Source organism: Alexandromys fortis, unplaced genomic scaffold (assembly GCF_014885135.2).
Source record: "Alexandromys fortis isolate MF-2015 unplaced genomic scaffold, M_Fortis_MF-2015_v1.1 scaffold_125, whole genome shotgun sequence".
Classification (NCBI taxonomy): Eukaryota; Metazoa; Chordata; class Mammalia; order Rodentia; family Cricetidae; genus Alexandromys; species Alexandromys fortis.
The window spans coordinates 707,452-724,746 of NW_026068026.1; the positions used below are offsets into that span (position 1 = coordinate 707,452).

General features: G+C 47.8%; 1 protein-coding gene across 2 annotated transcripts in view; it reads left to right on the top strand.

Moving 5' to 3' along the window:
- Positions 1 to 4,712: 4,712 nt before the first annotated feature.
- The window catches only part of Os9 (OS9 endoplasmic reticulum lectin), a 25,676-nt gene continuing 13,093 nt past the window's right edge, over positions 4,713 to 17,295 (top strand). For both annotated transcript variants that reach the window (XM_050163885.1, XM_050163886.1), the window contains exons 1-5: positions 4,713 to 4,903; positions 5,315 to 5,491; positions 6,181 to 6,244; positions 6,374 to 6,450; positions 6,657 to 6,755. In XM_050163885.1, coding sequence (XP_050019842.1) covers positions 4,742 to 4,903; positions 5,315 to 5,491; positions 6,181 to 6,244; positions 6,374 to 6,450; positions 6,657 to 6,755 — 579 coding nt within the window. In that variant the 5' untranslated portion in view covers positions 4,713 to 4,741. The remainder of the gene's footprint in view (positions 4,904 to 5,314; positions 5,492 to 6,180; positions 6,245 to 6,373; positions 6,451 to 6,656; positions 6,756 to 17,295) is intronic.

The window sequence follows — 17,295 nt, forward strand, 5'->3', positions numbered from 1 at the left end:
AACTCGTTTCTTTTATTCTTAACTCAAACCCAGAATCACATGGCTGAAGCTGCCAAGTTTTGCTGCTTATTGGGGCTGGAACACGGCCCCCTCATTTGATTATGTCTTCGCCAGCTTTCTGTTCTTCACTGCCTAAGCTTGGCTGTCCTGAAACTTGCTCTGTAGACCAAGCTGGCCTAAATTCAGATCTACTTGCTTCTGCCTTCCTAGTACTAAAATTAAAGGTGAGCCCCACCAGACCAGGTGAGTCCCACCAGACCAGGCTCAAAGCTTCTCGTTAGTTCCTTTTCATAGTTGGAAATGCGTCTGGGTGGGACCTTGCCCTGAGGTCACCACTCATTTTACTCCTTGTTTTGTTTTGTTCTTCGAGACAGGGTTTCACTGGGTAACAGCTCTGGCTGTCCTGGAACTCGCTCTGTAGACCTTGCTGGTCTCTAACTCACAGAGATCCACCTGCCTCTGCCTCCCCAAAGCTGGGATTAAAGGTATCTGCTACCACTGCCTGGTTTATTCCATTTCTTAATGCTCTTTTTCTCCTCTGAATTTAAAATTTGTGATTTACCCTTCTCAGCTTGCTCCTTTCCATTATAAGTCTTTCCAAGCATGGACACAAGTAACCACATGACAGAGTCTGCAGTGGGCTGTTCTGAGATTTCCTCTGCCTACAGAATTAATCCCAAATCTTTCACTTTAGCCTCCAGACTAACCCAGTGTAGCAAAGACCATATTCCTTCACACAAAAACACGGTCAGGCCTATAACAGCAAGAGCCCAGTCCCTGGTACCAACTTCTGTCTTAGGATTTCTATTGCTGTGAAAAGACACCGTAACCATGGCAACAACAACAAAAATACACTTAATTGGGGCATATCAATTATAGTTTCAGAGATTCTGTCTATTATCATCATGGTGGGGAGCATGAAAGCTGTGGGCAGATGAGAGCTGAGAGTCCTACATCTTGCAGGCAACAGGAAATTGACTGAGATACTGGGTGGTATCCTGACTATAATGATCTGGGTCTGTCCTGTCCCTTTAAGAGACAAGCCCCACCCACTCCCTCCCCTGAGACAAGTGGATCTCTCTTTGCTTCTAGCCTGAGCTTTTTCTTCTCTGTCTCTCTCCAGAAGAGGTAGCTTCTCCTCTCCTATCCCCCTCCTTCTCTCTCTCTTTTTTTTCTCTCTCTCTCCCCTCCCTGTCTCTCTTCAGAAGAGGTGGCTGCTGCTGTGACTCCTCCCCTCTCCCCCCTCTCTTTCTCTATTTCTCTCTCTGATCTTCCCCATTCTTCCCTTCCCCCTCCATAACCCACTAAATAAATACCCACTTTCTCCACATGGCAAGCCGATCTGTCTCTGTCTCTCACCTGCCAATGGCTCCTCATGGGTCCAGTCTCTCACCCACTGCCTCCCACCCACCTTGAACCCACAGAAGCCTCGGGTGCTAAGGACCAGCTACCCCTCGTGGCCCTCTGTGACCTCCCACCTGCTGCTGCCCTAAACCACCTACAGTGGCCCGCTGCTGCCCCTTGGGGAACTGCAGCTTTTACCATTACACTGAGCATAGGAAACCTCAAAGCCCAGTGACACACTTCCTCCAACAAGGTCACAGCTCTTAATAGTGCCACACTCCCTACAAGATTGTGGGGGCCAATTACAAGTAAACTTCCACAGTAGCTCATGATGACTTTGAACTTCTGAGTCCCCTGCCTGTGCTTTGAGAGTAGTGGGGTAACAGACATAGGTGTGCATGGCTATGTTTACCATGCTTCGTTTTGTGATATTTTATACTTAGAAATTCTTTTTTTGTCGTTATTCTCTTTTGTTTTTCGAGACAAGGTTTCTCTGTGTAGCTTTGGAGCCTATTCTTGAACACACTCTGTAGACCAGGCTGGCCTTGAACTCACAGAGATCCACCTGCCTCTGCCTCCCAGGTGCTGGGATTAAAGGTGTTTGCCACCACTGCATGGCTATACTTAGAAATTCTTGAAAAAGGAATAAGCCCATCAAAATAAATAAAACTAAACTGGGCCATAGTGGCACATGCCTTTGATCCCAGCAAGAACCTGGTGGCAGGTGTTAATGCAGAGCCCCCAGTGGGGTGCTGCTTACTGGCTTGCCCCCCATGGCTTGCTCAGCATGCTTTCTTATAGAACCCAGGACCACCAGCCCAGGGGTGTCCCCACCCACAATGGCTGGGCCCTCCCACATCAATCACTAATTAAGAAAATTCCCTTGAGGCTAGAGAGATGGCTCAGTGGTTAAGACCACTGGCTGCTCTTCCCAGAGGCCTAAATTCATTTCCCAGAATCCATATGGTGACTCACAACCATCTGCAATGAGATCTGGTGCCCTCTTCTGGCCTGTAGACATACATGCAGGCAGAACACTGGATACATAATAACTAAATCAGAAAGAAAGGAAGGAAGGAAGAAAGGAAGGAAGGAAGGAAGGAAGGAAGGAAGGAAGGAAGGAAGGAAGGAAGGAAAATGCCCTACAAGCCAGATCCCGGCATTTTCTCAATTGAGACCCCCCTCCTCTGATGGCTCTAGCTTGTCCCAAGCTGAGGTAAAACTAGCCAGCATTCTGCCCTGCTGAGCTGAAGCTACAGACTCTGTGGGTTGAGCCTGACTTTTCTGAGTGCTGGGTGTCGAACTCAGGTCCTCATGCTTACACAGAAGCCCTTTTCCATCTACCCTTACCCACAGTCATCTCTCCAGACTCCCTTTCGCTTTTTCCTTTCTTACTTGCTTGCTTTGGTTTCTTTCTTGTATATTAAAGATTTTCCTTAAAAAGATAACAATGTGGGCTGGAGAGATGGCTCAGAGGTTAAGAGCACTAACTATTCCAGAAGCACTAAATTCAATTTCCAGCAACCCCAGGGTGGTTCACAATCATTTGTAATGAGATCTGGCACCCTCTTCTGGCCTACAGCCATACATGCAGGCAGAATACTGTATACATAATGAATAACTTTTTTAATACTACGTAACGATGCTTGATTTTCTGTATATTTAAGAGTGAGGGCTTACCAGGCGGTGGTGGCACACACCTTTAACCCCAACAGAGGCAGGTGGATCTCTATGAGCTCGACGCTAGCCTGGACTACAGAGTGAGTTCCAGGACAGCCCAGGGTGATTATAATAGCAGAATTCGTGTCTGTTTCATTAACAGAAGTCTGATGATTTCCTCCCTCAAAGGCTTATTATTGCTCTCATTTGCCATTGTTTAGGGATTCATATTTGCGGGGTTGCTAAGCCAGGCACGGTTCTGTTTGTCTTTCTAAAATACCCTTATTCCAGTCTCTCTTCCCTTTCGCTTTGTCCTCACAGATTTTCCCCTCACAGTCTGGGCAACTGTAACTGGAGCCCCCTTTATCTTTCCCCTCTCCTCTGCTCTTCTTCCTCACCCATGCCTCCTTGATTGTTTTTCGTTTTCTTCAGGATTTTGCTATATATAAGCTGGGCTGGCCTCCAACTGTCCGTCTTTCTGCCTCAGCCTGTAATTATAGGCTCCCAACTCCTGACTCCACTATTATTTCTTCTTTTCCTTTTGAGACGGGGTTCTCATGTATTCCAGGCTTGGACCGAATTCCGTGTAGCCAAGGATGGTGACTGCTTGGAATCCAGCTGTACACCAGCATGTTTGGTTTATACTGTGCGGGGGTGGGGGTGGTATTGAAGCCAGGGCTTCACACATGCTGAACAAGTCATCTGCCAACATATCTGTGTGTATTTGAGACAGGGTCTCATCTATCCCAAGGTAGTCTCGAACTCATCGCATGGAGGAGGATGACCCTGAATTATTGATGTTCTGCCTCTGTTTCACAAGTGCTGAGATTCCAGGCATGCACTATCACACTCAGCCCATTAAGATAATTTTATTGAAGGAGAAATTCCGGCTTTGATTCAGATTATTTGGTTGCCCTGAAGTAGTGTGTGTGTGTGTGTGTGTGTGTGTGTGTGTGTGTGTGTGTGTGTGTGGCTCAGCGGTTAAGAGCACTGGTTGCTCTTCCCAGAGTTCGGAGTTCAATTCCCAGCATCCATATGGTGTCTCACAACCATCTGTAATGAGATCTGGTGCCCTCTTCTGGCCTGTAGGCATACACGCAGACAAAACACTGGATACATAATAAGGAAATCTTTAAAAAGACAGAAAGAAAATGCCCTCCAGACTTGCCCACAGCCAGATCCTGTGGAGGCATTTTCTCAGTTGAGACTCTCCTCTTATGACTCTAGCTTGTGCCAGGCTGAGGTAAATCTAGCCAGCATTCTGCCCTGCTGAGCTTCTGTATAGTAATTGTTTTGAAAAGGGAATTAAGTTACTTAAAAAAATATCCCCGACCCCACCATCTGCCTCAATACCCTGCCCGATGGGGGCGTCATACATTGCAAGAAATACATGAAAAAATAATCAGAAGCGCTACGCAGGGCGGGGGCGGAGACAACCGGCAAAGAACACAGGCAGAGACCACGCCTCTCGGGAATAGAGAGCGAGGGGGCGGGGGGGTTGATCTCGTTGATGATTGGTTGTTATCCATGGCCAATCATGAGCAGCGATTGATTTTTTTTTTTTTTTACTAACCATGGTGATCCGCCTCCCTGGAGGCTTTGACGCCACGTTTACAAATGAGGATAGGTTACGTAAGAGAGATGGGCCAAGCAGCCAATGAGAGCTTGGGGCGCTAATGAGAGGGTGAGGCCGCTGCCAGGTTTGGGGCGGAAGGAATATCTCTAGCAAAGCCGAAAGATGGCGACGGAAACGCTGCTGTCCAGGCTGCTGGGATTGCTATTGCTGGGGTTCCTGTTACCTGCGCGTCTGACGGGGGGTGTCGGGAGCCTGAATTTGGAGGAGCTGAGTGAGATGCGTTATGGGATCCAGATCCTGCCATTGCCTGTCATGGGAGGGCAGGTGAGGGGTGTGGGGGCGAGGGTGCTGTGCAGGAGGAAGGGGCACAAGGCAGAGGAGGAAAGGCAGCTGCGAGCCCCTTTCTCCTCCCGGAGACTAAGGGGATGGAGCAGAGTAGGTGGTGTTCCTACGTCCTGCTGCGAATCGCGGGCAGACCCATTCCCTGGGGACCAGGCACCGGCAGGAGTGGGGCTTCCCGCTGTGGCCCTCGGGTCCCTGTCACGGTGAAAGCACCCAGACTCCCTGGTGGGGAAGTGAGAGCGCCCTTCCCTCCGCTCACCGAACCCAGCTGGAGAGGACTTGTGGCTTATTCTCTCTTTGACTGGGCACTTCCCCAGCGTCTGAAGAGGGATCTCGTTGTTCTTGATCCCAGCCTCTGCCTCCCTGCCCCCCTTCCCGACCCTTCTTTCCCAGAGCCAAGCTTCAGACGTGGTGATTGTGTCTTCGAAGTATAAACAGCGCTATGAATGCCGCCTACCAGCTGGAGCTATTCACTTCCAGCGCGAGCGGGAGGAAGAGGCACCTGCTTACCAAGGGCCCGGGATTCCTGAATTGTTGAGCCCCATGAGAGATGCTCCCTGTCTGTTGAAGGTGAAAGACCTGGGGTGGGTGGAATGTAGTCTTGAACTGGGGTGGTAGGAAAGAAGTGGGACCTAGGAGACTGTGGGAATTAAGGGGCCACTGGTGTACTAGTTCTATTTATGAGGGGTGGGGGAGCAAAGCCTCTTGCATCCACAGATGACCCCTTGCTGAATACAGGGAAGGGTTATGATAGACGATCTCAAAACAGGTTAAACCAAGATCAAAGAGAATAAAGAGAGACGGAGGTGGGACTGGGGAGCAGGACCTACCTAGACCGACACCATCTCAGGATCCCATTGTATTTGAAGTTCCATTAATTCTTGAGCCTGTACTTGAACCTGCAGAGTCGTCATCGGAGAGCTTCAAAGATACCATGATTTCTTATCTTTATGGGGGGCAAGGGAGTGGCTCATGTCTGTCACTCCAGACTAGACCACATAGCTTGGTTCTGTCTCACTCCTCTCCTGACCTAAAGGAAAGAAAAAGAAGGGACCCATGTGGGAAGTAGTCATACTTGGATGTGTGTCTGCAGCCATGAAAGGGAGACAGCTGTCCCTTCTCACAGAGTCTGGGGAAGGAAGGAGAGGACAGAGGGACAAGAGAACGAAATGACAGTTTCTGTATTTCGGAGCCAGGAGACTCTGGTTTCAAAAAGAAGGATTTTCATGTCCCCTGACTGTGTGTTTTCCAATTGTCAGACCAAGGACTGGTGGACGTATGAATTCTGTTATGGACGCCATATCCAGCAGTACCATATGGAAGGTGAGTTGGCTCCCATTTCTCCCAGGCCTTTGCTGTCCCTGTGTGGTGTGACAGGCAGCCTCCCTCCCAGTCTCCTTCCCTCTAGACCTCAGAATGACAATGTGCTCTACCATATGCCTTCTCTGACAGACTCAGAGGTCAAAGGTGACGTCCTCTATCTCGGCTACTACCAGTCAGCCTTCAACTGGGATGACGAAACAGCCAAGGTGACTGGAGTGAGGGTTGGGTCGAGCTCGGGCAACAGGGGCGGGTCAGATTTAGCTGGTGTGTTTCCTGGGGTTTGGTGCCCTTCAAGACCTAGTGCCCTGGGACGGAGATCGCTGTGCACCCCAGGTTCCTGCGGGAGGCTGGCGTCGTTCTACCTCACTTCTTTTCCCCACACCCTTCCCATTCCGCCCGATGTTTTCTCCAGGCCTCCAAGCAGCATCGGCTAAAGCGCTACCACAGCCAGACCTACGGCAACGGGTCCAAGTGCGATCTCAACGGGAGGCCCAGAGAAGCCGAAGTTCGGGTGAGTCTCCAAAGAAGGAAGGAAAATGGTCCCCAAATAACAGTCTCTGGGAGGAGGGCAGATCTAGCTGGCGGCTGGGCGCCATTGTCTGGATTTCTAGAGGTAATTTAACGCCACGTTTCCCATATGCTACCCTCAGTATTCCCAGCCATGTGCGATCTGCCCAGCGTCTCTCCCGACTTCACCTGAGCTGTTATTAATGCGTCTGCCTTTGACTTTCCGCGCTCTGGCTGGAGCCTTGAGGCGTTGGTCTCAACTCTTCTGGTGAAGCGGCAGCAAACAGGAAGCTCCCGCTTGGGTGGAAGGCCTGGTGTAGGGGAAGACAGATGCTAACACAGCAACGAGTCTGAATGAAGCCAGGAAGGCAGGGGTTCTCAACCTGAGGGTCGAGACCCCCTTTAAAGGCTGAACGGCCCTTTTCACAGGGTCGCAGATCAGATATTTTTGTTACAGTCATAACTGTGACAAAATTACAGTTACGAAGTAGCAACAAAAATAATTTTATGGTTGGGGGGTCTCAGCGTTAGGAAGGCTGAGGACCACTGCTACAGAGTGAGGGTGAGGAGGAACGAGGTCCAGTTCTCTCTTCTAAGGGTCTAGAAAAACTGTCTTCAGGGCTGGGCATGATTGTGGCAATGCCTTTTGTCCCAGCACTCTGGAGACAGAGGCAGGGGGATCTCTGTGAGCATGGTAGCACATTCCTGTCAAATTGGAGTCTGAGGTGGAGGCATTGTGAGCTCAGGACTGTTGTGAACTATGTGGCAAAATACCATACTAATGAACTAACAAACACGCAGAAGAAAACCTCAATTCAGTCCTGTGCTGGGTCTCTGAATTCCCACCTTCATCCTGGCCGACAGCCTCCTAACCAATGGTCCTTACCTCCTGTCTTGTGGCTGAGTGGAGGCAGGAGAGGGCCGGCTGGCAGATGTATGCAGAGAGAGTCTCTCGGTCTCCGTAATCGTAGACACCTGGGGAGAACCATGAGCCTCCTCTACCAGCTGTAGCTTTGTGTAAAGTGAATTCTCACCTTCAATTGTACCCAATCCCAAGGGTGGAAAGAAGTGTTCAGTTAGCAGTTCCCCGTGTGTGAATACACCCTCCATGCCCGGAACAAGCTGTTGGTAGGACGTGGACCGTCCTGCGACATTGCCAGAACTTTGCCCATTGGTGTGTGTGAGGTGTGAGCCAGCTCTAATCACTTCTGCCTGGTTCTGGAAACCCTCAGAGCCCCTGCTCCACAAAGAAAATCCAACTGCATCCCCAGTGACCGGGTGGGACTGGGACGTGACAGGAAACAGCCAAATTCTGGATTTACTTCGTTCTTTAACTTTTTATTTTGTAAAATTATTTTTATGTAAAATAGTGAGTTTCATTATAACACTTAAAAATATTTAAAGAAGAAACTGCTCTAAAGCTTTTTTAATGTGTGTTGGTGTTTTGTCTGCGTGCATGTTTGTGTGAGGGTGTCAGATCCCCTGAGACTGGAGTTGCAGGCAGTTGTGAGCCCCACATTGTGGGTCCTGGAAACCGAATCTGGGTCCTCTGCAAGAGCAGTATGTTCTCTTAGCCACCGAGCCATCTCTCCAGCCCCTCATGATGTTTTCATACGTGTATATTACTGTGCTTTGCTTACGTCAGCCCTCCGCCTTGGCTAGACACGTTCTGATGGTAAAAGAATGAGGTTTGCTGTTGGGTTGGACATGGGGCAGAGTTAAGGATGATGGATTATGACCTGTGAGCTTCAGTGGCTGCAAACGATGGACTGTCATTACTGCAGTGTGAAGGAGCAGGTTGCAGGAAGAGGGGTTGGGTTTGTGCGTATGGAGGTCAAGGGACCGTCAGACCTCCCCGTGGTGATCCACAGTCAGCAATTAGCTCTGTGATTCGGAATGAAATCTAGGCTGGAGATAAAAATACTCATCATGTTTCTGTCAGTGGCCCGTCCCTCTGCCAAGGATGGTGTAGCGCACTTCGAATGGCTCTCTGTGTCCCTTCATTCAGGTCATACTCAAATGATACCTTGTGTGGATACACTAACACAGGTCCCCTTTCACCCTGGTAAACTTAAAGTGTTTTATAGTGTTCGAAGTCAGTATCATAAACTGGCCATGGGATGTCTCAGCCCTATAATCTCAACACTTAGGAGTCTGAGGCAAGGGATGACTGCCATGTTTGGGGTCAGCCTGGCCTCCATAGGCTGGGTTCTAGGCCATTCTAGATTACAGAAGGAGAGAAACACAAGCAAGAACATGTATCATTGCCTGAGCTGACCTCTCATTTTGTGTTTTGGGTTGTTTTTGTTGTTGTTGTTGTGTTTTTTTTTTTTTTTTTTCCNGTTTTTTAATTGTTGCTCAGATTTCATGAATATAATATCACTTTGGACATAGTGGACAACATGTGTCAGAATGTTTTGGGTTGTTTTTGTTGTTGTTGTTGTGTTTTTTTTTTTTTTTTTTCTGAGACAGGGTTTCTCTGTAGCTTTGGAACCAGTCCTGGAACTCACTCTGTAGACCAGGCTGGCCTCAAATTCACAGAGATCCATCTGTCTCTGCCTCCTGAGTACTGGAATTAAAGGCATGTGCCACCACCACCTGGCTTTTTGTTTATTTTATTTTATATTATTTTAGAGACAGGGTATCTATGTAGCTCTGGCTATCCTGGATTTTCCTGCCTCTGCCTCTCAAGTGCTGGGATTAAAAGTGCGCACCACCATACCTGGCCTCAAATGTTACCTTGGTTGACTCATCCCAAAAGTCAGTCTTGTTCCTTTAGTGCCTCATATGCAGTTAGCCACATCCATGTGTGAAATCTGTTCCCACACCCCATTGTATTCTAACATTTGGCTGTACAGCATCTTCCCCTACCTACTGAACATATGCCCTGCGCCTTGGGATAAAAAGGCGCCTGCGTCTTAGTCTTTGCCATTGGGAGGCAGGTGTTCAGTAAACACGTTGAAGCAGGATGAGTACCATTCCAGGTGAGGCTCACACCACAGGAAAGCAGGCAGGGGAGCTGATGGAAGGTAAAAGGAAGGCCTACTAAGAAAGTGACCTTTGACCTGCAGGTGTAGGGGGCGGGAGAGAGGAGGAGGCAATGGCGGTGGGAAGGGCGATCAAGTGCAGAAGGAAGGCTTTGGAGTCAAAGGCAGTGGTGTGACCCAGGCTCTGAGGCTCAGGGAAGAGCTATGTGGGAGATGGAGGTGGCAGCTGCTAAGGACAGGGTACAGGTTGTTAGAGGCTTTGTTCTTGTGCTGAGCCTGGGACAAGGCTCGATGCTCCCGAGACATTGGGGTATCAGTGACAGGTTGTAAATGGGGTGATGACATGCTCACTCTGGCTTGTAGCCGGTGACTGAGAGATGAGTTAGGTAATACAGCAATCCACATGAGAAATAAAGGTGACCCGGGGTGAAGAGTGAACTTCTGGAGAGGGCTTTAGGGGGAAGAGGCAACAGCATAAGAGTTAAGACTGATTCTTGGGTAGGTGATGGGCGGAGAGGAAGCGTGGCGGAGGGGAGTGGTGGGTTTGGTTTTCCATACTTTTAGTGACTTTCAGGCACAGATGGGAGCGGGGATTTCCAAAGGAAGGAAGATCTGCAGATCTAGAGAGCTGAAATCACAGCCAGGGCCTGATCCTTCTCTGAGGTTGTAGAAGCCATGGGTGTGGATAAAATACTCTGATGAAAGCATGGACTTGGGAAAGTAAGCTAAAAGTTGGACGTGTTGGCTCCTGGAATCCCAGCATTTAGAAACTGAGGACACTATCCAGCACATCATGTAAGAAGGTTTATAAGGTATTGTTTTCAGCCATGACGTAGTATTTATGGGAGATCTGTTCCTTTTATGGCTTCATGGTCTGCCTTCTGCCACTATCCCATGTGTGTGCTTGTTCATGTGTTGCTGGGTGCCCACCTTGGAGCTACTGTGAGTGATGCAACCAGTGGGAGCACACACTCTGCTTGGCGATGTTTGCAGGGTTTCATTTGGCCTCTGCCTGGGAGTAGAGTCTGGCTGAGTGCGGTTTGTTCAGTGTTGAATTCCGCAGCAGCTGCCTCTTCACATTCCTGCTGCCAATCCCGAGGGGCTGGACTCCACTATACTTTCTGTGATTATTTTTTTTTAAAGATTAATTTATTTATTTATTACATACACAGTGTTCCGTCTGTCTGTATGCTTGCTGGCCAGAAGAGGGCACCAGATTTCATTACAGATGGTTGTGAGCCACCATGTGGTTGCTGGGAATTGAACTCAGGACCTCTGGAAGAGCACTCAGTGCTCTTAACCTCTGAGCCATCTCTCCAGCCCGATATTTTTTAATTTAAAACATTATCGTGCAAGGTCAGCCTGGTCTACAAAGTGAGTTCCAGAGCAGCCAAGCTGTTAAACAAAAGAAACCCTATCTCAAAAAACAAAAGCTATTACGATTGTGTGTATATGTAAGATATGTGCTGTACTTACGGATAGTGTAGGCCATGGTGTGTGTGTGGTCAGTGGACACTTTGAGGAGCCCCGGTGATTAAATTCAGGCCACCAGGCTTGTGCGTCAAATGCTTTCAAGTGCCCAGTATTTTTGTGTTCTGTTGCTGTGAAAACACCATGACCAAGGCAACTTTGATAAAGGAAAGCCTCTAATTGGGGCCTGATTACGGTTTCAGTGACACACTTCCTCCAACAAGGCCACATGTCCTAATCCTTCTACTCCTTTCCAAGGCTTCTGCTCCATGGTGACTGAGCATGCCAATACATGGGCCTTTGGGAGCCATTCTTATTCAAGCCAGCAGACCCTCTGAGATCTCTCTGTCCCAAATATTAGATTTTTTTTCTTTATGTGTATGAGTGTTTTGCTTGCATGTATATTTGTGTATCATGTGCATGCAATGCTCACAGAAGCCAGAAGAGGGTGTTGGATTCCTTGGAACTGGAGTTACAGAGGGTTGTAAACCACCATGTGGGTGCTGGAAACCAAACTTGGATCCTCTGCAAGAGCAGCCAGTGCGTTTAACCCCTCTCCAGCTACCCCTTTGTTTTTTTTTTTTTTAATTTATTTATTATGTATACAACATTCTGCCCTGATGTTTGCCTGCAAGCCAGAGGAGGGCACCAGATTTCAGTACAGAAGGTTGTGAGCCACCATGTGGTTGCTGGGAATTGAACTCAGGACCTCTGGAAGAACAGCCAGTGCTCTTAACCTCTGAGCCATCTCTCCAGCCCTACCCCTTTGTTTCTTGAGATAGTCTCACTATGTAGTTGAGCTAGCCTTGTATTCATGATCCTCCTGCCTCAGCCCACTGAGTGCTGGGTTATAGGCATGTTCACCACACCTAAATGTGTTTCATTTGTCAGTTGTAGATACTTGAGGGTATTTATTTATTTATTTATTTATTTATTTATTTATTTATTTATTTATATGTTTGGGGTCTTTCGAGACAGGGTTTCTCTGTGGCTTTGGAGCCTGTCCTGGAACTAGCTCTGTAGACCAGGCTGGTCTCGAACTCACAGAGATCCACCTGCCTCTGCCTCTCGAGTGCTGGGATTAAAGGCGTGCGCCACCATCGCCCGGCTTTGTTTTGTTTTTAATGAAACAGGTCTCACTATGTAGTCCCAGAGGGCCTGGAACTATGTAGACCAGGCTAGCCTCAGATACAGAGAGATCTATCTGTTTCAGTCTCTGGAGTGCTGGGATTAAAGGTGTGCACCACCATCCCTGGCCTGGGTTTCTTTATAACCCTTACACATTTGTTTTCTGTGTGCCTCTGGGGTAGTTCCTGGTGGGCACCTTTGACTTGTTCCTGATTTAATATTTTTGTGAATTTATGTGTGTGCGCGAGTATAGGCACAGACCCTAGAGGTTGACGTCAGGTGTCTGTCTCTATCACTGCCCATGCTAGTCTTTTGAGCAGGGTCTCCCACCAAGCCCAGAGCTCACCAGGTGGGCCGGTCAGTGCTTCTGCTGGGGTGTCTACCTGTGTCTGCCTCCCCAGAGCTGGGATCGCAGGGCCGAGCTGCTGTGCTAGCGCCTCACGTGAGAGGTGGGGTCTGTACTCAGACCCTCATGCCTGAAGAACTATCTTCGCAGCTTTTCCGTGACTTCTTAGATTCACTTGTCTTTATGTGTCTGAGTGTTTTGTCTGCCTGTGTGTATGTGTGCCACACACATGCCCAGTAAGAAGAGGACACTGGACCCCCTGGAGACGAAGTTATGGATGGTGATGAGCTACTATGTGGATGCTGGAACAAAATCCAGGTCCTCTGCACGAGCAACAAGTGCTTGTGACTGCCAAGCCACCTCTCTAGCCGCCTCGTTCCCAACTGTAGGGGACGTTCATTCTTAGCGTGTTTTCCTGTAGTATTTTTTTTTTCCTGTTTTGGTTTGGTTTTTAAGCTTCCCTTTGCCAGGAGAATGACATTTATTGCTGTTCATAGCTGGCTGGTCATTTTCATGATGGGTAGTATGGAATTTTCCCATATATGTCTCCTGTAGCCAGTAACATGTTTATGTGTCATGTGTGTTCCGTTTCATTTTTTCATCTTTGATTTTTTTATATAGTGAGTTGAGTTGTATTCTAAAGCTCTTTGTTTATTTGTTACATTTCTGTAGTAATGTACAGCCATAATCATGTTTAAAGACACATAAAGGGTCAGGTATGGTGGTGCACATCTTTAATCCCATCACTCAGGAGGCAGAGGCCACAGGTATCTGTGAGTTCAAGGCCACCCTGGAGTACATTGGGGTCAATTTTTAAATTGACACCTTCATTGTCCATGGTAGGTTCATAAAGCCATTATTGTAAGCACATAATATACTTTAAGCTGGGCTGGAGAGATGGCTCAGTGGTTAAGAGCATTGCCTGCTCTTCCAAAGGTCCTGAGTTCAATTCCCAGCAACCACATGGTGGCTCACAACCATCTGTAAGGAGGTCTGGCGCCCTCTTCTGGCCTTCAGGCATACAGACAGAATATTGTATACGTAATAAATAAATATTTTTTAAAAATATATATATTTAAGCTTCCTCCCTCCACTTCCTCCTCCCTCTCCTTCCATACTCACCTTTCTCTCTGTAGTCGGCTTTGTCCCCTTGACAGTTTGACTCCTTTCGTATCATGTATACGTATGTGCAAGCTCATATATGTATAAAAGTCTGAGATTCACAGATATGGGAAAAATAGGGTATTTGTCTTTTTGAGGATGACTTAGTTCACTTAATACGATTACTTTCAGTTGAATGCATTTTCCTATAAACAGTTTGGGGTTGTTTGAATAAGAGTAGCCAGCTGGGCTTTGGTGGCTGCATGTGCCTGTATTCCAGGAGGCAGCAGCATGCAGATCTCTGAGTTCGAGGCCAGCCTGGTCTACACAGAGAAACCCTGTCTGGGGTAGTGGGGGAGAATGGCTCCAGAGGCTCTTGTATTTGAGTGCTTAGTCACCAGGGAGTAAAACTATTTGAAAGGATTAGAAGAATTCAGAGGAGTGGCCTTGTTAGAGGAAGTAGGGATAGGCTTTGAGGCCTGAGGTCTGGCTACCTGTGGACCAGGAGTCTAAAGCTCCTACCACTGCTCCAGCAGCACCCCACCATGGCGGACTAAGCCTCCGAGGCTGTGAACAAGCCCCCAGCTAAATACTTTTTGTAGTGAGAATTTCCTTGGTCGTGGTATCTTACAGCAATAGGACAATGACAAAGACATAGCTGAAAAAGTAGTTCAATTGTGTGTGTATAAACCACATTTGTTTTCATTTATTCCTCTGGCTTTTTTGACACCCAGATTTAGCTGTTGTGGATAGACCTGAAGCAAACACTGGTCTGCAAGTGTCTCTTGGTGTGCGGCCTTAGAGTCCTGGTCAGGCCCAGCAGGCTCATTTGATGAACATGTTTTTTTACTTACATGTTTTGTTTGTTGTGATGGGGTCTGACTGGCCCAGAACTCCCTCTGTACACCAGGCTGGCCTTGAACTCACACAGATCTGCCTCTCTCTGCCTCCTGAGTTCTGAGGCTCACTGCTTGTTTTTAGTGTTTGAGGAGCCTCCATCCTGACTTCATTCCCACTAGCGTCGACATCTTTGCAGCATCTGGAGACGCTTGCTTCTTTATGGCCACCATTCCTCATAGGGTTAGATGGAGGCTTAGTGCTTTGTTTGCAGCCTCGAAGGCTGCTGGGGTCGGTGTTTTCCGCGGTCATTGGTCATTTAGTCCTTATCTTTCAAGGACTGTCCCCTCGTTTCATTAGCCTCTTTGTTGGTCATCTTTAAAGTTTTTGTGCTGTAGAGCTCTCGAGTCCTTTGTAGACTCCTCTGCCGGATATTTAGCTAGTGAGGATTTTCTCCTCTTCCGTGGGCTGTTTCTTCTGCTGTGTGGAAACTGTTTAGACGCAGGTGGCCCAATGTGAACTCATATATATATATATATGTATATATATATATATATCGTATGGGTGTTTTGCCCACGTGCGTATCTATGTCTGAGCGAGGAAGCTAGCAGTAGACATGTGACCATGTAGTGAAACTCTGTCTCAGAATAAAAGAACAGAAGCAGATGCAGGGCATTGCTGCTGCCCGTGTCGTCTGCCGCACAGTGGGACCACAGGCGTGGTTCTTTTCCTCTGTTAGAACTGTTGCGTTCAGAGTGAGGGGCATCTCCCTGTGGTTCCAGTCTGCATTTCCCTGGTAACTAGAGATGATGAACATTAAAAAACACCTGTTGGCCGTTTTATGTTTTCTTTCATGAAGTAGTCAGTTTGGTCTGTTGCCCCTTTTTCCTTCTCCTTTAGTTCAGGGACGCTGCTTAGATTCGTTGCTCATTTTTAACCAAGTCATCTGGTTTGACTGTTGCGTCCTGTGGCTTCCTTGTCTGTTATGAGATTGGCCTCTTGACAGATAGCAAGTTTGCAAACACTCTCCTGGTCCAAAGATAGTCTTTCCTTTTTTTTTTTTTTTTTTCTTTTTTGATAGAGTTTCTCTGTGTAACTCTGGCTGTCCTGGAACTCACTCTGTAGACCAGGCTGGCCTCGAACTCACAGAGATCCACCTGCCTCTGCCTCCCGAGTGCTGGGATTAAAGATGTGCGCCACCACCGCCCAGCTCTACATTTTATTTATTGTGTGTGCCACATGTGGAGGTCAGAGGACAGCTCCTGCTGCTCTCTGGATCCCCGGGGATTGAACCCAGCTGGCTGGGCCTGGATCACGTGCCCCTAGCGGGCCCTGCTTCACAGGCACACGCTTTCATCTCACGCCGTGCTATGTTTTAGCTGATGCCTACTCAGTCTCTACTATTTTAATTGACTTTTATGTAATTTTCATGAGTAAATTGGTCAAGTTTCTTTTTTTTGTTTCGTCCTTATTTTTTTTTTTTCGTCCTTATTTTGTTTTGGCATCAATGTCTGTTAACTTCATAAGCTCTCCTGAGGAACACGCCTGGTTTTTAAAAACCAATTAATTGATTAATTTAGCGTATGCTTGCATGTGGGTGTCGGAGGACAGCTCTTAGGAGTTGGCCCTTGTCCATTTTCTCGAGGCTCAGTGGTTAAGAGCTTTACTGCTTTTGCAGGGGCCTGAGATTTGATCTCAGCTCCCACACAGAAGCTCACAACCACCTGTAACTCCAAGTTCAGCGAGACCGACGCCCTCTTCTGGCCTCCACAGGCACTCATGGCACTGGGCACTCATGTGGCACACATGTAAAAATGCAGTCAAAAACATACACGTAAAATAAAAATGAATATTTTTAAACCTTTTTATTTATCAGAAGGCGCGTGTGTGAGTGTGCATACATGTGTGCCACAGTGTAAGTGTGGAAGTTAGGGGACTTTTGGAAATCTGTTCGTTCAAGTCATCAGGCATGCGCAGCGAGAACCTGCCCCCACTGAGCCATCCTGCCAGCCCACATATATACGCTTATAGGCATATATCAGTGACTCTTCCCACATGGATAGGGCAGAAATCCTCTTCTCTTATACAGATGCTGTTTTTCTGGTACACATCTGCACCACCACATATCTGGACGATTCCCTATGGATGGATTTGCAGGCTACCTTCACTCCTTTATTAACACAGACCTGCTGTGGTACGCCGTCTTCACGTACCTATAGAGTATATGCAGATTATATTCCTGGAAGTAAATGTGTGTGGTTTGGATATGTGCTGCCAAATTACCCCGCTTGGGAACACTGCTCTCCTCAGTGTGTGCGCGCGCCAGTGTCTGTCGGCACAGCCCTGCCAGCCTGCTGTATTTTTAAACTTTCGGAACTTGGCTAATCGTTGGCTATGCATCAGATAAAGAATTCTTTCTTACAGTGGCTTTAGTTTGCATTTCTCCCAAGAAAAGATGGGTAAGCTTCCCTGTCTATAAGAGTCTCCTGTTGGGGGCTGAAGAGATGGCTCAGAGGTTAAGAGCATTGCCTGCTCTTCCAAAGGTCCTGAGTTCAATTCCCAGCAACCACATGGTGGCTCACAACCATCTGTAATGGGATCTGGTGCCCTCTTATGGCCTGCAGTCATACACACAGATAGAATATTGTATACATAATAAATAAATAAATATTTTT